General features: G+C 36.0%; 4 protein-coding genes and 1 pseudogene across 4 annotated transcripts; 4 read left to right on the forward strand and 1 right to left on the reverse strand.

Annotated features, from left to right (window-relative positions):
- The first annotated feature begins 1,190 nt into the window (after window positions 1–1,190).
- LOC108197687 (flavonoid 3'-monooxygenase CYP75B137-like) lies at window positions 1,191–3,266 on the forward strand (annotated as a pseudogene).
- Window positions 3,267–3,729: 463 nt separating this feature from the next.
- Window positions 3,730–5,735, forward strand: LOC108211802 (flavonoid 3'-monooxygenase CYP75B137). The gene is made up of 2 exons (XM_017383496.2): window positions 3,730–4,790; window positions 4,985–5,735. Exons 1-2 carry the CDS (start codon window positions 3,864–3,866, stop codon window positions 5,603–5,605), a joined length of 1,548 nt encoding a protein of 515 aa, XP_017238985.1. The 5' UTR covers window positions 3,730–3,863; the 3' UTR covers window positions 5,606–5,735.
- Window positions 5,736–8,471: 2,736 nt separating this feature from the next.
- On the forward strand, window positions 8,472–10,400 carry LOC108198954 (flavonoid 3'-monooxygenase CYP75B137). The gene is made up of 2 exons (XM_017366730.2): window positions 8,472–9,515; window positions 9,656–10,400. The coding sequence occupies exons 1-2, from the start codon at window positions 8,574–8,576 to the stop codon at window positions 10,274–10,276; spliced, it is 1,563 nt and encodes a 520-aa protein (XP_017222219.1). The 5' UTR covers window positions 8,472–8,573; the 3' UTR covers window positions 10,277–10,400.
- Window positions 10,401–11,418: 1,018 nt separating this feature from the next.
- LOC108211945 (flavonoid 3'-monooxygenase CYP75B137) lies at window positions 11,419–13,594 on the forward strand. Its single transcript, XM_017383670.2, has 2 exons — window positions 11,419–12,441; window positions 12,812–13,594. The coding sequence occupies exons 1-2, from the start codon at window positions 11,512–11,514 to the stop codon at window positions 13,430–13,432; spliced, it is 1,551 nt and encodes a 516-aa protein (XP_017239159.1). The 5' UTR covers window positions 11,419–11,511; the 3' UTR covers window positions 13,433–13,594.
- A 654-nt stretch (window positions 13,595–14,248) lies between these two features.
- Window positions 14,249–18,801, reverse strand: LOC108223494 (amine oxidase [copper-containing] gamma 1). The gene is made up of 5 exons (XM_017397829.2): window positions 17,350–18,801; window positions 15,585–15,698; window positions 15,044–15,493; window positions 14,722–14,819; window positions 14,249–14,612 (listed from the first exon to the last, which is right to left on the reverse strand). Exons 1-5 carry the CDS (start codon window positions 18,661–18,663, stop codon window positions 14,399–14,401), a joined length of 2,190 nt encoding a protein of 729 aa, XP_017253318.1. The 5' UTR covers window positions 18,664–18,801; the 3' UTR covers window positions 14,249–14,398.
- Window positions 18,802–19,879: the final 1,078 nt, after the last annotated feature.

Genomic DNA, 19,879 nt, shown 5'->3' on the forward strand with positions numbered 1-19,879 from the left:
TCACAGTTTGACAGTTAAGCTTCTAAGTAGTAGAATTTTTCATCACTTAAGGTTAGCCCAAATTATCTTCTTCGAAATTTATCTGCATAGAATACTATAACACAGTGGAACAAGGAGAAGCAAGGCGTATTTCTTATATAGATGATACTGCAAATCAGAAGATACCAATAAGGCGGGGTTGAGTAGAAATACTACTTAGTTTTTACGACGAGACACGTATTTAAGTTTTTTCATGAATCGACATGTTTGCAAACAATCTTGAGTTCTGGTTGTTAAGACTTGGCTTAGCTTGGTTGTTTGAAACTCGAGCTCAAATTCAAACATAAAAAGTTATTCGTTAAACAAACAATCTCGAGCCGAGCATTTACAATTGTGATTGAGCTCATCTTGGACTTTAAAATCGAAAAAAGTTGCATATATCCTAATCTTTTTAATATGTTACACTTTAATATACGAATCGTGAATCCTTTCGTAGATTTATTGATGTTTGATGTTGCAATTTGAATTGAAATTGATTTATAGTTGGGTTAATTGGGCTTATATTTTTATTTATAGAGTCATATTATATTATTAATGAGATGTTCATGAATAAACTCGACTTTTGCTCAACTCGCTAGTGTTTGGTAAGAGCTCGACTAAGGCTCAATTTTTTAAGGAATTTGAGCTCGCGTTCATGCGATAAAAAAACTCGGCTCAGTTTAGCTCTTCGGAAAGAAAAAATTGAGCTCGGCTCGACTCATGAATAGCCTAGTGTCATGACTTAAAATTTCACTGATTTTCCTGGGAGAGACTTCAATTTGGGTCTGTACCTCCTTAGTTCCGCCACTGGTCCACCACTGTGCTGAAATCAAAAGCTGAAGTGGACAAAAATTATAATGTCAATGCAATCAAACGACTTATAAAATACGTTATTATAATTAAACTGATTTATACTCTTATCAATAAGAATCTGATTGCGATTGCTGATAGTTATATTTCCCTCTTAATTGTATACACTGGGAAACGGGGACGCGGTTAAAAATTTATTCAGAAAAAGAAAATTTTAAATATAAATTATAGAGCTTTACTTTATAGGAGCATTAAAGTGTGTGCAGCGCAGCGAAAAGAAAACCTATAGAAATGAGTGGGACAGAACGAGGATTATTGTAGCGGCCTAGCAGGCAACTTCCACAACTATGGCACAACTACTTTCCAAGTCTATATATACTCTCTGTACCAGATACTCGTACACATCACTAGTACAAACATCCTCAGTTTGAGTATATCATCTCCGGCTTGATATATTCTTCGATTAACCGAATAAACCTCCTTAATCAAATGTTTCAGGAACAACTAATCAACCTGTCTGATGCATGGTTATGGTGGGGAAATTTTCGCAACATGAACATTCATGCATGCATACTAATAACCACCCTTCTTGTGATTTCATGGTTCGCAGTTTTCATCAATTTGAAAAAGACTAGCCCTCCATTACCACCAGGCCCCAGAGGCTTGCCGCTGGTTGGAAACCTCCTGTCTATCGACCCTGACAACCTCCACACATATTTTGCGAATCTAGCCAAGACCTATGGTCCAATCATGAAACTTCAGCTAGGCCGAAAGGTATGTATCGTGGTCAGTTCACCTTCCTTGGCACGCGAAGTGTTTAAGGAGCAAGAAATCAACTTTATTAACCGTGATGTCACAGCAGCGGGCATTGAGGGCTCGTATGGTGGTACGGACATTGTGTGGACACCATACGGGCCTGAATGGCGAATGTTGAGGAAGGTTTGTGTGCATGAGATGCTGAGTAACAGTACACTAGACTCTGTTTATGGTCTAAGAAGAAGGGAGATCAGACAGACGGTTCAGTACATATACAGCCAAATCGGTTCACCAGTTAATGTAGGTGAACAGATGTTTTTGACAATTATGAATGTGATTACTAACATGATGTGGGGTAGTACAGTTAAGGGAGAAGAAAGGGCTGTGCTTGGAACAAAGTTTAGGCAAGTGGTTAATGAAATTGCTGAGCTGTTGGGGAGGCCTAATGTATCGGATTTTTATCCTGGTCTGGCTACATATGATCTTCAAGGGATCCAGAAGAAGATGAGTGGCTTGATAAAGAGGTTTGATGATATCTTTGAAACCGTCATCAGTGAAAGGCAGAAATTGGAAGGACAAGAAGGGATTAAGGATTTTATGGAGTGTTTGTTGAAGTTAAAAAGTGATCCAGACACGAAAGTTCCTTTTACCATGACCCATATTAAGGCCTTGCTCATGGTATCTGCTAATCTCCTTTTGCTTTTAAAACAGAAATATTTATATATCTACGCTATTTTATAAATCTGACAAGATCTTGGAACAGGATATGGTGGTTGGTGGAAGTGAGACAACCTCGAACACAATGGAGTTTGCGTTGGCTGAGTTGATAAACAAACCACAAGTAATGCAAAAAGTTCAAGAAGAGTTGCAGAGTGTAGTTGGAGACGATGCCACAGACTACCTTACTTATATGCAGTTATGAAAGAGACTCTTAGGCTACATGCTGTTATACCGCTCATGGTGCCTCGTTGTCCTACTGAGACGAGTGTTGTTGGTGGCTACACAGTTCCAAAAGGAGCCCGTGTTTTTATAAACGTATGGTCTATACACCGGGATCCTAGCATATGGGAAAGACCTCTGGAATTCGATCCTGAGAGATTTTTGAATGATAAATGGGATCACAGTGGCAAAAATTTTAGTTACTTCCCATTTGGATCAGGACGGAGAATTTGTGCTGGGATTACTATGGCTGAAAGGATGTTCTTGCTTTCGCTTGCATCACTAGTGCATTCGTTTAACTGGAACCTCCCGGAAGGAATGAAAATTGATTTATCTGAGAAGTTCGGGATTGTGTTGAAGAAAAAAATACCTCTTGTTGCTATTCCAACACCAAAACTATCCAAACTTGAGCTCTACCAGTAAACAGGATAGTCCATGCATCATGCTCTTCCTATTTCCTAGTCAAAACCTGAAACAAATAACCTTTTCTTGTACAAATCACTTTATATAATTAGCCAAAAATAAAGGAAATCACCATTATCGTTTTTACTTGGAATAAAAATAATCTCTACACCGGGATCCTAGCAATTGGGAAAGCCCTCTGGAATTTATTCCTGAGATTTTTGGATGATAAATTGGATTACAGTGGCAAAAAATCTAGTTAATCCCATTTGGAATGGACGGAGAATTTGTGCTGGGATTACTACGACAAAGCAAATATTAAAGAAAATGTGAAATTTTTATTGCCCAAGGTTCTTAAATCTGCTACCAGCAGGAATAGTGTTAAATTTGTTTATTTATTTATTTTGAAAGAGGTATAGTGTTAAATTGTTTTACTTAAAATAAATTAACCAGGGAATATGTTCCTGTGTCCCTAACATTGTAAACTAAATAACTAATAAATGAAACTTCAAGAAGACAGACTTGTATTAAATATCAGTAAGTAAATAACTAACAGATGAATGTCTTAAGAAAGTAAACGTTCATTTTTAGTAAATATATCCTATACTATTTTTTCTAGTTTCTGCAATTTTGTAACCTAAACAAAGTGATAATTTCCTTATTAAATAAGAACAAGAACTGCTTTAATGTTTTAACTTCTTGCATAAAGTTCAAAATAATATGTAGCCCCCCCCCCCCCCAGAAAATTGGAAAGATATGTCTGAGGTTAGTGTGTTAAAAGTTGATCTTTGTGGATGAGCATTTAAGTCTTCTTTTCAGAGCCAAGTTATATGGATAATACCATTTGAAGAAGTCTTTTAGGCGTTTGGCCCCATAATCTTACATCAGTCTCTTCAGCTAATCTCTATAACCAAATATTTCAGAAAACACAAACCACTATGTCTGATGCATGGTCATGGTGGTTGCTTATGTTCAAAACGAGTGACTTCGCCTATGCGATTACAGTAACAGCCACGGTCCTGCTAGTCATTTCATTAATTATTTTGATATCTACCAAGACAAAAAAGATAAGCCCACCATTGCCACCAGGCCCCAAAAGCTTGCCTTTAGTTGGTAACCTCCTTTCCCTTGACCCTGACCTCCACATATATTTTACAACCCTTGGTAAGACTTATGGTCCAATTGTGACGCTCTGGCTAGGCCATAAGGTTGGCATCGTGATCAACTCGCCTGTGTTGGCAAGTGAAGTGCTCAAACACCAGGACACAATCTTCGCTAATCGTGATGTCCCAGCTGCAGCCAATGAGGTTTATGGTGGCAAGGATATCGTGTGGACACCATACGGGCCTAAGTGGCGAATGTTGAGGAGGGTGTCTGTGATTGAGATGCTTAGCAAAAGTACATTAGACTCTTTTCATGAACTTAGACGAAGGGAGATCAGACAGACTATGGGGTATTTCTACAGTCGGGTTGGGTTGCCAGTTGATATAGGTGAACAGATGTTTTTGACTACTATGAATGTAGTTACTAGTATGATGTGGGGTGGTACAGTCAAGGGGCATGACAGGGCTCGGCTTGGAACAGAGTTAAGGCTTGTGGTAAATGGGATGATTCAGCTGTTGGGGATGCCTAATATATCTGATTTCTACCCAGGTCTAGCTCGGTTTGATCTTCAAGGGGTTCGTAAAAAGATGAAGGTGTTGGCAAAACAATTTGATGATATTTTTGAGACTGCAATCAAACGGAGGCAGGAAATGAAAGCACAAGAGGGTAGCAAGGATTTTTTACAGTTTTTGTTAAAGTTAAAAGATGATCAAGAAGCAAAAATGCCACTTACAATGACCGAACTCAAAGCCCTGCTCATGGTATGTGCTTATCTACTAACTCTTTTACATATATCAGGATTTCACTCATTACTTAACTACGAGCTTGAATTTGAATGATATAATTAGCTGAAGTTTATGATTAAACCAAGTATCTGATGTGATATTAGAGCTATATGTGCTCCATTAGTATAGTCAAGATTTAGTCCGAGTATATCTTACGAGTGTTGAAACAGGATATGGTGACCGGGGGGACTGATACAACTTCTAACTCATTGGAGTTTGCCTTGGCTGAAATGATGAACAAACCACAAATAATTCAAAAAGTGCAAGAAGAGCTGGATATTGTAGTGGGGAGAAATAACATGGTAGAAGAATCTCAACTTCCCAAGCTACCTTATTTATATGCTGTTATGAAAGAGGTTCTGAGATTACATCCTATTTTGCCACTCTTGGTGCCTCACTGTCCAAGTGAGACATGTGTTGTTGGTGGCTACACAGTTCCCAAAGGGTCTCGTGTTTTCATAAATGTATGGTCAATACACCGTGATCCTAGCATTTGGGAAAAGCCACTGGAATTTATCCCAGAGAGATTTTTGGATGGTCAATGGGATTATAGTGGCAAAGATTTCAAGTACTTCCCATTCGGTTCTGGACGAAGAATTTGTGCAGGGATTGCTATGGCTGAAAACATGTTCTTGTTTTCACTTGCATCCCTGCTGCATTCATTTGACTGGAAGCTCCCCGAAGGACAGAAGTTAGATTTGTCAGAGAGGTTTGGGATTGTGTTGAAGAAGAAAGTACCTCTTGTTCTTATTCCAACGCCAAGATTATCCAATCCTGAGCTCTATCAGTAAGTAAGGGTTGATATATTTAGAGCATTGAGTTATTTCTTATAAGCTGTTGTTTATCAAAGTGAAACCGATGATTAATAATGAAAAATTCCTGTAATATTCTAATATGAAGAACAAAATTTATTTGAGCTAATTATTTGGCAAATACCCCCTCTCCTTTCGGCTATCGTACAAAAGAAAGTTAATTATTTGAGCTAGTGAAAGAAATTATGACAGTGGCCGGACCAGTTGCCCTGTCACTAGGAGATCCACTACTGGTTTCTGTATTCTGGTGGGAAACTCAATCCAAGAATTAGTCAGTGTATGAGATTAAATGCAGAGGCTGAATATAGAGCCATGGCTTTGAAGGACATGGGACTCAAACATCTACCTCCTACCATTCTGCAGCGTGACAATAAACTGCTATTGCTATTGTAGCTAATCCAGTTCTTCATGGAAAAACTAAACATATTGAAGTGGACTGTCACGTTCATTCAGAGTTATGATATATTGTGAGCATCAAATTATATGTTGTGCGCTTTTGCAGCTTTATCAAAATTAAAATTAGGAATAATGATGTAAATTCGTGAAATCTTCTGAAATATACGTGCAGAAGAAAATATAATATTTATTTGCTTCGAGGTCCTCTTACCATCTTGCCTGGATCTTGGACAACCCTTGGTATCCACCTATCTCATTTAATTCAAGCAAACCTAACTTAAGTAACGATTGATTTTATTATGTTCTGTTATATGTCTGTGTTTTCTTATGATTATTATAGGCAACTGTCCATAGATATCAATAGTCATGTTCCACCTTTTCTATGTTTGCTATGTAATTACCTATTGCTCTGCATTTTGCAATCTGTGTTAAAGTGCAGAACATTTTCTTCTCACGGTTTCCTGATCGTCAACTGAACTTTACTCACATACTGGCGTGATGAGGTGAGTGTCATGAACAATCATCACTTATGGTGGCACTTTAGATGTAATCGCCATGGCCAGGAATGAACATAATTATCTAAAACCGATCGAATCCTGTCGATTCAAACCGTTCAAACCGAAATTTTTGGTCTTTTAATTGTTTAGTTTGGTTTCGACGGAAATAATTGAACCGAACTGTTAATACATATATTATATGTAAATATTTATAATTTAATTTAGATATTTATGTGCCTTCCACTAGTGTAGTTGTTTCTATATTTGAAAATCATTCCCCGTTTTTATCTTCATCCTTATTTATTAAAACTAGTTAATACTCAATAGTTCTTTTAAATAAATAATTTATTTTTTTCATTTAAATGAGTTATTTATGTTCATAACAACAAACAAGGGTAACACCTAAAATTATATATATTGCATAGTTATACAAATATCGTTTTTTTTTAATTTATATGTTTTGTTAAGAGGCAAATAAGGGTAACACCTAAAATTACTTATTTTAGTTTAGTAAGAAAATATAATTAAAAAAATTATAATGGTATTAAACCGAAACCGAACCGAACTAATCCGTGAAGAATCATTTCGGTTTGGATTGGTTTTTAGCATTCGGTTTAGATTTGGTTTCAAGATATTCAAAACTGAAATTTGCGTTTTGGTTTGGTTTTATACCTCCAAAACCGCTCAAACCAAACCATCAACCACGTTGACTTGTAAATTTTTTTAAAAGAAGCTAAATGGCTACTTCTATAAACATTGTTGTTATAGTCTTATAGATGTTAGGTGTAGTAATGTTTGTGAGTTACATTACAATATCTGGATTCTTCAGATTTTTATTTTTTTTAATTAAGTACACTCATTAACCCTCGACCTTTTATAACAGGACTATGGGAGCGAGAGAGATCCCAATAGAACAAGAACAACACAGATCATAGATTGCAGTATATGCATTATGTATGTGAGGTGTATGCTAATATTAAATATACCTAAAAATCTGCCATAATTCAAAACTAACCTTTCTAAAGATTTAGTCCATACTGACCAATTCTTCAGATAATCTAAAATATCAAAGGCATACTTTCAGCAGACTTGCATATTCTAATAAGCAGGTAATGCTTTCTGTCCAATTATAGGCTTGTTATATAACGTTTCAACACAGTTGTCTAACTTGCTGCAATTCTCCAATTTTGCAGAACACTTTGTTTGATCACTGTGTTGCAGGTTGTCTGCTAAACCTGATTAATTATAGGCTTATACGTTATACGTACATTAAGCAGCCTTATTAATCATCGCCAACTAGAAGTTGTTTATCCAAAGTCCTATTCGGTCACAATCACTGTAATTTTTTAAGTATTAGTAGAAGTTTTGAATCACTTGAGGTAAGCCGAAATGATATTCTTTCAAATTTATCTGCATAATATACCATGAAATGCTAAGACAGTAGGAAAGTAGCATACAAGGCCAACACAGTGGAACAAGAAAGGCAAAGGGTACTTCTGGTCTTAACGATCTTTCTAACCAGAGATTTGCATCAAAAAAGTTAGCATATTATTTCTGACTGCATTTTCTACCACCAGTTGCAGAAACTAAATATTAGCTGATAGAAGCTTCATTGATAATTCAAAATTAGCCGGGGTTCAGAAGATATACTACTGAGTTTTCATGACAAGATTCATAATATAAATCACTATGTATTCAAGGTTCAACTTACCCCTCCCTGATTCCGACACTGGTTTACCACCGGGCTCAAATGAAAACTTAAAAGAAACTAGAATGTCATTACAATCATCTATAGTATGCAGTATTATAGTTGTACACTCAAACTGATTTGTATTATGATATTAGTATTATAGTGCTAATATTACTAACAATCTATACGGTTGCAACTGCTTATCTTTTATTATTGTAGCGTGTATTTCCACCACTCTGCTACAGCTACTTTCCAAGTCTATATATACTCTCGTCTCTCTATACCAGATACACATCTCTCATCAACATCCTCAATTTGATTTTTCATCTACACCTCTCTATTATTCTACTATATCCTTAATCAAATGTATCAAGAAAACCTAATCAATGTATCTGATGCATGGTTATGGTTGGGGAATTTTGGCAACACGAACATTCGTGCATGCATACTAATGACTATACTTGTATTCATTTCATGGTTTGCAGTATTCATTAAGTCGAAGAAGACTAGCCATCCATTACCACCAGGCCCTAGAGGCTTGCCGCTAGTTGGAAACTTCTTGTCTCTTGACGCGGACAACCTCCACATATGTTTCGCGAATCTGGCTAAAACCTATGGTCCAGTCATGAAACTTCAGCTAGGCCGAAAGGCATGTATTGTGATCACCTCCCCTTCCTTGGCATGTGAAGTGTTTAAAGAACAAGAAATCAACTTTATTAACCGCGAGGTTACAGCTGCAGGATTTGAGGCCTCGTATGGTGGCACGGACATTGTGTGGACACCATACGGGCCTGAGTGGCGAATGTTGAGGAAGGTTTGTGTGCATGAGATGCTAAGTAACACTGCATTAGACTCTGTTTATAGTCTGAGAAGGAGAGAGATCCGACGGACTGTTCAGTATATATACAGCCAAATAGGTTCACCAGTTAATGTAGGTGAGCACATGTTCTTGACGATAATAAATGTTATTACTAACATGATGTGGGGTAGTACAGTTAAGGGAGAAGAAAGGGTTGTGATTGGAACAAAGTTTAGGCAAGTGGTTAATGAAATCACTCAGCTGTTGGGAATGCCTAATGTATCGGATTTTCATCCTGGTCTTGCTAGATACGATTTTCAAGGGATCCAGAAGAAGATGAAAGACTTGGTAAAGAGGTTTGACGATATCTTTGAGACTGTTATCAGTGAAAAGCAGAAAACAGGACAGGAAGGGATTAGGGATTTTATGGAGTGTTTGTTGAAGTTTAAAAGTGATCCAGATGCGAAAATTCCTTTTACCATGACCCATATTAAGGCCTTGCTCATGGTAATCTGCTAATCTCCTTTTTCTTTTTGACCATGTAAAGTTTACACAATCTACAAACAAAGAAACACTGGGAAAAAAAAGTCACAGTGACACCTTATTTATGTATGCTAATGTATAAATCTGACAAGATCTTGGAACAGGATATGGTGGTTGGTGGAAGTGAGTCAACCTCGAACACAATGGAGTTTGCGTTGGCTGAGTTGATAAACAAACCACAACTAATGCAGAAAGTTCAAGAAGAATTGCAGACTGTAGTTGGAGACGATGACATGGTAGAAGAATCTCATATTCACAAACTACCTTACTTATATGCAGTTATGAAAGAGACTCTTAGGTTACACGCTCCTATACCGCTCATGGTGCCTCGTTGTCCTACTGAGACAAGTGTTGTTGGCGGCTACACAATTCCAAAAGGAGCCCGTGTTTTTATAAACGTATGGTCTATACACCGGGATCCTAGCATTTGGGAAAGACCTCTGGAATTTGATCCTGAGAGATTTTTAGATGATAAATGGGATCACAGTGGCAAAAATTTTAGTTATTTACCATTTGGATCAGGACGGAGAATTTGTGCTGGGATTACTATGGCTGAAAGGATGTTCTTGCTTTCCCTTGCATCACTAGTGCATTCGTTTAACTGGAACCTCCCGCAAGGAATGAAAATTGATTTATCTGAGAAGTTCGGGATTGTGTTAAAGAAAAGAATTCCTCTTGTTGCTATTCCAACACCAAAACTATCCAAACTTGAGCTCTACCAGTGAACAGGATAGTCCATAATTCATGTTGTTACTTTTTCCTAGTCAAAACTTAAAATAAATAACCTGTTCATGTAAAAAATCACTTAATATTAATTAGCAAAAAAGAAAATAACCGTTCTCATTTTTACTTGGAATAAGTTAACTAGGGACAAATTCCTGTGTCCCTAACATTGTATACTAAATATCTAATAGATGAATATCCTAAGATAGTGAAGGTTCGACTTTGGTAGAAACATTGATATGCAAATATTAAAATTTCTGCAAGTAAGCGTAATTTTAACCTAGTTCCAAGTTCTTCAAAGAACAACTTAAGGAACATACAAGTTTTATGATAGACTTTTAATCTATATTAACTCTCTCATTAGAAACACATTTTTCGCGTCCTCACTTTTATTGTGCAGTTGTCAAATGGTAAATAATCTCTGCACCGGGATCCTAGCACTTGGGAAAGCCCTCTGGACTTTATCCTGAGAGATTTTTGGATGATAAATTGGATTACAGTGGCAAAAAAATTAGTTAATTCCATTTGGATCTGGATGGAGAATTTGTGTTGGGATTACTATGACAAAGCAAATATCAAAGAAAATATGAAATTTTTATTGCCCGAGGTTCTAAAATCTGCTAACCAGCAGGTATAGTGTTAAATTATTTATTTATTTATTTTGAGAGAGGTATAGTGTTAAATTGATTCTACTTAAAATAACTTAACCAGGGGATATGTTCCTCTGTCCCTAACATTGTAAACTAAATAACTACTCTAATAATAGATGAATTATCAGAATTACTAGCAGAGAGAAATGAAGCTTAAAGAAGACATAGTTGTATTAAATATTAGTATGATGAATGTCTTGATAAAGTAAAAGTTCTTTTTTAGTAAGATGGATTTTTTTTAGCTTCAGCAATTTTGTAACCTAAATAAAGTGATAATTTCCTTATAGAATAAGGACAAGAACTGCTTTAAATTTTCAACTTCTTGCATAAAGTTCAAATAATATGTAGTCCCCCCCAAAATAATTGGAAAGATATGCCCGAGGTCAGTGTGGTAAAATTTGATCTTTGTGGATGAGAAGTCTTCTTTTGAGAGCCAAGTGTCATGGATAATAACATTTGAACAAGTCTTTTAGGTGTTTTACTTGTGGCGCCAAATTGTCTGCACTCTACATTATATAAGTGGTGTTTGTCTCCATAATTTGACATCAGTCTCTCCAGCTAATCTCTATAACCAAACACAAACCAATATGTCTGATGCATGGTCAAGGTGGTTGCTTATGTTCAACACGAGTGACTTCACCTATGCGCTTACGGTAACAGTCACGGTCCTGCTAGTCATTTCATTGATTACTTTGATATCCATTAAGACAAAAAAGATAAGCCCGCCATTGCCACCAGGCCCTAAAAGCTTGCCTTTAGTTGGTAACCTCCTGTCCCTTGACCCTGACCTTCACACGTATTTTACAACACTTGGTAAGACTTATGGTCCAATTGTGACGCTCTGGCTAGGCCATAAGGTTGGCATTGTGATCAACTCGCCTGTGTTGGCAAGTGAAGTGCTCAAACACCACGACACAATCTTCGCTAATCGTGATGTTCCAGCTGCAGGCGAGGAGGCCACTTATGGTGGCAAGGATATCGTGTGGACACCATACGGGCCTAAGTGGCGAATGTTGCGGAGGGTGTGTGTGAGTGAGATGCTTAGCAAAAGTACATTAGACTCTTTTTATGAACTTAGACGGAGGGAGATCAGACAGACTATGGGGTATTTCTACAGTCGGGTTGGGTTGCCAGTTGACATAGGTGAACAGATGTTTTTGACTACTATGAATGTAGTTACTAATATGATGTGGGGTGGTACAGTCAAGGGAGATGACAGGGCTGGGCTTGGAACAGAGTTAAGGCTTGTGGTAAATGGGATAACTCAACTCTTGGGAATGCCTAATATATCTGATTTCTACCCAGGTCTAGCTCGGTTTGATCTTCAAGGGGTTCGTAAAAAGATGAAGGTGTTGGCAAAAAAATTTGATGATATTTTTGAGACTGCTATCAAACAAAGGAAAGAAATTGATGAACAAGAAGGTAGCAAGGATTTTCTACAGTTTTTGTTAAAGTTAAGAGATGATAAAGAAGCAAAAATGCCACTTACAATGACCCACCTCAAAGCCCTGCTCATGGTATGTGCTTATCTACTAACTCTTTTTCATATATCAGGATATCATTTTAATACATGGATTATGCCTTCGCCTCTTTTTTTGATATCATTTAAATAGTATTGTGATTCTTCGGATTATCTTTTACTCAGGCATACGCCTAAAGTATTGACATATAAAATGTCTTTAAGCCTTAACTGTTAATAGTATAAGCAATTCCCAGTGATCATAACTACTGAGTAGCCTTTCACTCGTTACTGAACTGGGAGCTTAAAATTGAATAATATAATTAGCTAAAGTTTATGATTAGTATCTACTGTAATATTAGAGCTATATGTGCTCTATTGGTAAATTCAGGATTTAGTTTGAGTATATCTTACAAGTGTTGGAACAGGATATGGTGACTGGGGGGACTGATACAACTTCTAATTCATTGGAGTTTGCCTTGGCTGAATTGATGAACAAACCACAAATAATTCAAAGAGTGCAAGAAGAGCTGGATATTGCAGTGGGGAAAAATAAGATGGTAGAAGAATCCCACCTTTCCAAGCTACCTTATTTATATGCTGTTATGAAAGAGATTCTGAGGTTACATCCTATTTTGCCACTCTTGGTGCCTCACTGTCCAAGTGAGACATGTGTTGTTGGTGGCTACACAGTTCCCAAAGGGTCTCGTGTTTTCATAAATGTATGGTCAATACACCGTGATCCTAGCATCTGGGAAAATCCACTGGAATTTATCCCAGAGAGATTCTTGGATGGTCAATGGGATTATAGTGGCAAGGATTTCAAGTACTTCCCCTTCGGGTCTGGACGAAGAATTTGTGCAGGGATTGCTATGGCTGAAAACATGTTCTTGTTTTCACTTGCATCCCTGCTGCATTCATTTGACTGGAAACTCCCCGAGGGACAGAAATTAGATTTGTCAGAGAAGTTTGGGATTGTGTTGAAGAAGAAAGTACCTCTTGTTCTTATTCCAACACCAAGATTATCCAATCCTGAGCTCTATCAGTAAGGTGTAACTTGTAAGGGCTGTTATAGTCAGAGCATCGAGTTATTTCTTATAAGCTGTTGTTTATCAAAGTCAAGACTACGAATAATAATGAAAGTTTCCTGTAATATTCTAATATGCAGAAGGAAATATATTAATTCTCGGCTTCAAGGTCTTTCTTGTAAATTTTTTTTTTACATGTTTTTTGGATCCCGGACAACTCTTTGGCTTCACTATTCTCATTTGATTAAAGCAAAAGCAACTTAAGTAATAATCTGTTCTCTGATGTCTATAAATATTAATGTGATATACACACATATGGACATGGATCTGTGAATGCAACAAGTACTTCAGAATTCAGATTAAAAAAATACTACTACAAGTGTTGCACAAAGTTCAGTATATATTAGAGATCCAAAGTAATATATTGTGGTGGCATTTGTGGATAATAACAGAACTTTTATGTAAAAATTGACAATGAATAAAAAAACTTTTGGTACCAGATCGATGATGCGACGCTGCAACATTTATATTTGGCCAAAACCACAATGCAAGCATTCTTAACTTATATCTTGGCAAATACCCCTATCCTCTCTTACAAAAGAAAGTTAATGATTTGAGCCAGTGCAAGAAATTTCAGCCAAATAAAAAAAACTGTTCATTGTTTAGCAGATGTTCTGCGCAAATATCATGGTGTCGTTTTTTGTTAAGAGTGACAGCCAATTCTAAATATCAGATGACAAAAATATATGTTTAAACTGTAGGGTTCTCGCAAGAATATTCAAATAGAATGAGTAACTCTACCACTCCTTCAGATCACTTCACCAGACAAATAAAGTCTAAAGACAAAAATATATATTTCCAAGTTTCTTTTATTATCAAGAAGATATGTGACAAGTTGGCATATTACAAAAGCAAGAACAAGTAAAATCGTCTCTGCTGATCTAAAGATTAAACTCATAATTATGCTAATACCTGTATAGTGAGTTCTTACTGATATAAGCTACCTGGGCCACAAACTGGCAGATCCTTTTCGAAGTTGGGCATGGCCCTAAGAATTGGATTGCTTTCAAAGAAGTTAACCGGCTTTAGATCAAAGCTTGATGTTACAGTTGGCATCACCGGAAAATCTTCTTGGCATGGCACATGATGGAATCCAAGTGTGTACCACAAAACAACATCCTTGTTCTCAATTGAGCGATTCCTGTTCATGGTTTATATAAAGTACTATATAAGTTAGACGGTATTCTCACTTTATATACTATAGGACAATAGCACTAGAAAAAAACAGTATAAGATCTGCATATATATACCTAGCAGACCACACAGCAAGACCATCATCTCCCTTACTTTGATAGACTAAGAGTCCACCAGCCCATTGCTCAGACTGATTGTATCGCGTGACCCATATCTGTGGCATAGATATTTGTTAGATTTTGCTTCATAGCTAATCCGAAAAAACTGATGAAATTAGTTGTATAGCAACATTCAAATTCTTCTCTAGAATGGCAATTCCCTCTTCTATTTGGCAACAAGATGTTGAACGTTTGAGTCTCAACGTGGCCACAAGTGTGCGAGTATTTAAATTATACAATTGACTATTCAAAGAAATTAAAGTTAGAATCAGAGTGTTACCTGATTATTAGTAAAAGCGGCCCTCAGTTGTGGAGGATCATCAAGATCAAGCAAGCTAGCAGCAATGCCACCAGGAACAATTTTGTACCCTGAGGGATTTCCCAATCTAGACCTCCTCGAAGGATTTATTACATGAAATTCAGATGGATCATAGATCTTAAGCTTAATCTGCGCTTCGTCTTCTGTTTTCACAATTTTCCTATGAGGCTTCAAAATACTTCTCCTCGGAGATTTTCCAGCCAAAGTTTCCTCTTTAACTAAATTCACCTTAGCAAATGAGTTATTAGTACCGTCGATATCCATGTCAAGGTGAAAGGTAATGAAGTGATCATGCACGACACCAATCGCATTTTCAGACACCAATGGACCATTCAACTCATTGTTTTCGTACACTTGATCAACATTTTCGTGTTTAGTTCCCTTCACCATTAGCATTCCTGATAGTCCTACCTATTTAAGCATGTTTACGATCCTCTTTAACTATCAGAACAGCTATTAACCATATAATTTTTAAGGACATAATCAAGAGGACCGGCATTACCTTAACACGAATCAAACCATCTGTCTGAAACTCCCAGTCAAAAATGTAGTCGTAATTTCCTACTGATGCTATCATGCGAGCAACTAGAGTTACTTTGGGCCTAGATTCTCTGTTCTGTATTAAGGAGTAACCAAAATTAAATTTCAAACTGTGCGCCAAACAAGACTAAAATGCATAAGTATTAAAAAAATACACTTGAATATATGAGATAATAATGACTAAGGGGTCATTTGATAACAGGTGAATGACAGGATTAATGGGTTGGTTGGTCATTCAGCTAGGTTAACCCCTCTCCTCCAAGATAAAAAGAAATAACAATAATATTTTATATTTAATCTTTTTAAATTATTATATATATATGTTTATATATAATAATTTTATATATTTGAATATTGAAAATTTTTTATCTTTCAATGTATGTTAATGAGCTAAGTTATTAAAAAAATTTATAATATTTGTAGTTTAAAATTAAATACTTAAAGTATGAATTATATTATTAAATATTAAAATGAAAATCAATTATTTAACACAATATATATATAGAGAGAGAAGAATATAATAATAAAATATAAGCATATGGTTGATAAAAATATAATTTATTTATAAATATAAACCGGCTAAAATTTATTTTATAAAATAATATTAATTATGCAACATGATATATATTAAAATATAATAATAATATATTTAAATATAATAATGATAATAATATATGAATATTTATAGTTTGATTATCACTTTCAACTATAATAATTAAATTTCAACCCAAATTAATGAGTAATATTCGATATAATATTTAAAATTATTTTAAAAATATATATTATATTTATATTTCAACCCAGATTAAATAGAAATATTTTAAAAAATACATAACAACAATTGTTTGATAAAATAATACATTTAAAAGTATTTCTGTATTATAAGCTGGTTATCCAGATAAATTAGAAAAAATAGTAACAAACAAGAATATTGTGTTAAGCTGGTCATCCAGATAAATTAGAAAAAATAATAACAAACAAGAATATTGTGTTCATTCAGAAATTCACGTCATACAGAAATTCAACTCATCCAGAAATAATTGTTCAGATTTAACAAATGACCTCTAAGAACATTATTAAATTTATTTTACGAGATCACCAAGACTTAGTCTAAGTCCGCCGGCTCCCAAGTTTCTCCGGGTATTGGCCTCAAGTGTCACATTTTAACAGCAAAAGGTCTCTATTGTCATTTTCTGAAAAAATGGCCTCAATTGTCACTTCAAAATAAAACTTCATGTTTTGTTAACAAAAACGCAACTTGAAGTCGTATTTTCAGCTCAAAACGCAACTTCAAGTCGTGTTTCCTGTTCAAAACGCAACTTCAAGTCGTGTTTCCTGTTCAAAACGCAACTTCAAGTCGTGTTTTAGTCAGAAAAATCAAAACACAACTTCAAGTCGTGTTTTGAAGTGACAGTTGGGCCATTTTTCTAGAAAATGACATTGAGACCCATTCGATCTAAAATAGTGACTTCTAGGACCTTTTCTCAGTTTCTCCTAATTAGAAATTTAAAGCTTAATGATAATAAAATATGAGTTTGGATCCCTAACATAAAGAAAGCACCCGTACTTAAAGGGTGCTGCAGTATCATTCGGCAAAATATTACCTCATTTTAAGATTTTTCGCGTCCAATATTTTTTTCCCCCCGATATATTCTACTATCATACTATGTTTTGAAACGATTGCCACAAAATATAATGACTACTAAACTTTTATTTTCGAAACATACCTGGAAACCATTCACAGGGAGCTCAGAATGTCTCCATCCAATGTCACCCGCGTAACGCTCAAAAATACAAATCATGTTGGGCTGGATAAATGGGCTTCCATCCGCAGCTGCAAAAAGCCCATCCATATAATACGCATTTCTTGGACAATCATTTAGTGGCACAAGTGCCATGGCCGTTGCTCCCAGCCCAAACTCACCAGCATCCATATATGTCCTAAAGTACCAGGCCTCATCTGTGTCCATGTATGGCACATACAGCTCTGAAGCAAAGCCTTTGTACATCACACTCCTGGGCTCACCCGTCTCCGAGTCTCGAACCCTGGCCTGCGAAATTACCAATCCAGCCCGTTGATCGGCCTTAATATGAAAAACCCAATTGGCCCATGTAACCACATGTCCATCCTGGACAGTAAAACTTGGGCCATTGGGCTGCTCCAAGGAAATCGGATTGATGGGCCTCATATTCGCAGGCTGATCCTGCGCCACATACCTATAATCCGTATTCTCTCCTTTGGGTATCGGTATGGCCCGATCGATATCAATTATCTTCAATACCTCTTTCTTGTCCAAGTCCACTATCACCGTGATCCCCTCAATGGGCCTCATGTAAAAATTGGGCGTACCTTCACTCGAAAAACACTCAACTTTAGTTATCCTCCGGCCCTCTTCACCAGGCCCAAACCACCCAGGAGAAAGCGTAATACAAGACAAGTCCACCATCTCAACTCCACGGGCCGCAATAGCCTTTTTAAAAGCCTCATTACCATACGTGACCACCAATGCGGCCCCAAGATCATCGAGAGTCACGACAGGATAGCCCGAGAACGGGTCCATAACGTGGCTCGTGACACGGCCCAAGCCCAAGTCCACAACGACAACATGTGTATGGCCGTCCAAGACTGTAATAACATTCGCTTTTCTAACAGGAAGTGGGTCACCTTTTTTCCAAGCCACCACTTGAGATTTTTCAGGCTCATCGAGAGACAAAGAATGGATGGCTGGAAAAGAAGCTAAAAAAGGCTCGTATTTGGTCAAAATGGCTTTGACCTCGTTAATTTCCTGGACAGTGAGTGGGTCAAGTGGGTGGAGTGGGATGGCATCGGTGATCTCCTTCCATTTCTGGTTCGGGTTTCGGTTCGGGTTCGAGTTTGATTGACGTGAGCCTGCGGGCTCGCGGCTCGAGAAGGTGCACCTGAGTGTCTTGGATCCGGTGCAGTCAAAGTAGCCAGGTTTACTCAAAGTATACCATGTTACTGCAGAGATGAAAAGCATGAAGATGAGGAAAGAGAGGCGATTTAAGGAGCAAATCTCCATAACTTAACAAGTCTTCTCTCCACAATTTGGCTCTTCTTTTTCTGCATATACATATAATATAGAATTCTTGTACGTCAGGCTCAGCGCTCCCTCTGATTCTTTTATATATTTATTAAAACACATGTTCGGGTAGAAAGTATTTTAATTTGTACTTGGTTTTTATGGTTATAAAAACCTAAACTAATTAGTTGAGCGGTCAATTCATGATTTGTTGAAAAATTTCTGAATAAATTTAGTTTCTTAGTCAAAAACTGTATAGCGATGAATTCTTTATAAAACGATTAATCAAGAATGTTCAAAACATTATTAGAAAATATGTATTGAACTCGACAAACACAAATGATAGGTTTATCATCTATTATACGTGAATACCTGAGTTCGAATCCGACTCATCCCTAAAATATTAGAATTTGTAAGACATCTAAAATTTAATTTGTCAAAGATACATTTATTAATTTAAAAAGAGGTGTTTGTTATTTATAAATGAGATGTATTATCTATTTTATGTGTTTGAATAATTTTTTGATATTTACAATTTAGTGGGTATAAAGTTATTAATATAATATTAAATTGTTATAAATTATCTTTTAAAGTATCTTCCGCATATTTGTAAAATTAAATTTTAACAAAAAAAAAAATCACTGACAATATAGGTTTTTCCGCTTATCAAATTGTGACTTATAAGTCAAAATTTGACTTATAAAGTCCAATAGGGTGTTTGGCTAAACTTCTTATAAGTGCTTCTGAGCTTCTTTTAGCACTTTAAGCAGCTTCTACTTTTTACGTGGTGTTTGGCAAAAATAAGCAGAAGTGCTTATTTTGTGTTTTTAAGCCAGAAGCTGGAAGCTAGACATGCTAGCTTTTTTTGAGCTTTTCCCTTGATTTGCATTTATTATGAAGTTTTAAAAATTTTAATATATAATAAACTTTATTTATTAATAAAGTTTTTAATAATTTGATTTTTTTAAAAATTTATACATTTAAATTACCAAACACTCAATTGACTTATAAGAAAAAGTTATCCAAACACTTTTAATAACTTATAAGTCAAGTTCACTTATCAATTATAATCCACTTCTTTATTTTAAGCAATAAGTCACACTTTTAAGTTAAGCCAAACGCCTCCCAAATAAGTTTTTCTGACTTATAAGTTTAGAAGTTGGACTTATTAACTCAGCTAAACATCCGTAATGTATTTTTTGTATATAAACTTCTT

The sequence above is a fragment of the Daucus carota genome, chromosome 1, assembly GCF_001625215.2.
Source record: "Daucus carota subsp. sativus chromosome 1, DH1 v3.0, whole genome shotgun sequence".
Lineage (NCBI taxonomy): Eukaryota > Viridiplantae > Streptophyta > Magnoliopsida > Apiales > Apiaceae > Daucus > Daucus carota.

Bases quoted from the DNA above. Each gene is read 5' to 3' on its own strand.
- LOC108223494 (XM_017397829.2), bottom strand. From the start codon at position 18,663: ATGGAGATTTGCTCCTTAAATCGCCTCTCTTTCCTCATCTTCATGCTT. The intron at 15,699-17,349 runs GTATGTTTCGAA...TCCTTAATACAG, and splicing joins TCCCTGTGAATGGTTTCCAG to AACAGAGAATCTAGGCCCAA. The intron at 14,613-14,721 runs GTATATATATGC...AACCATGAACAG, and splicing joins CTTGCTGTGTGGTCTGCTAG to GAATCGCTCAATTGAGAACA.
- LOC108198954 (XM_017366730.2), top strand. From the start codon at position 8,574: ATGTATCAAGAAAACCTAATCAATGTATCTGATGCATGGTTATGGTTG. The intron at 9,516-9,655 runs GTAATCTGCTAA...ATCTTGGAACAG, and splicing joins ATATTAAGGCCTTGCTCATG to GATATGGTGGTTGGTGGAAG.
- LOC108211945 (XM_017383670.2), top strand. From the start codon at position 11,512: ATGTCTGATGCATGGTCAAGGTGGTTGCTTATGTTCAACACGAGTGAC. The intron at 12,442-12,811 runs GTATGTGCTTAT...GTGTTGGAACAG, and splicing joins ACCTCAAAGCCCTGCTCATG to GATATGGTGACTGGGGGGAC.
- LOC108211802 (XM_017383496.2), top strand. From the start codon at position 3,864: ATGTCTGATGCATGGTCATGGTGGTTGCTTATGTTCAAAACGAGTGAC. The intron at 4,791-4,984 runs GTATGTGCTTAT...GTGTTGAAACAG, and splicing joins AACTCAAAGCCCTGCTCATG to GATATGGTGACCGGGGGGAC.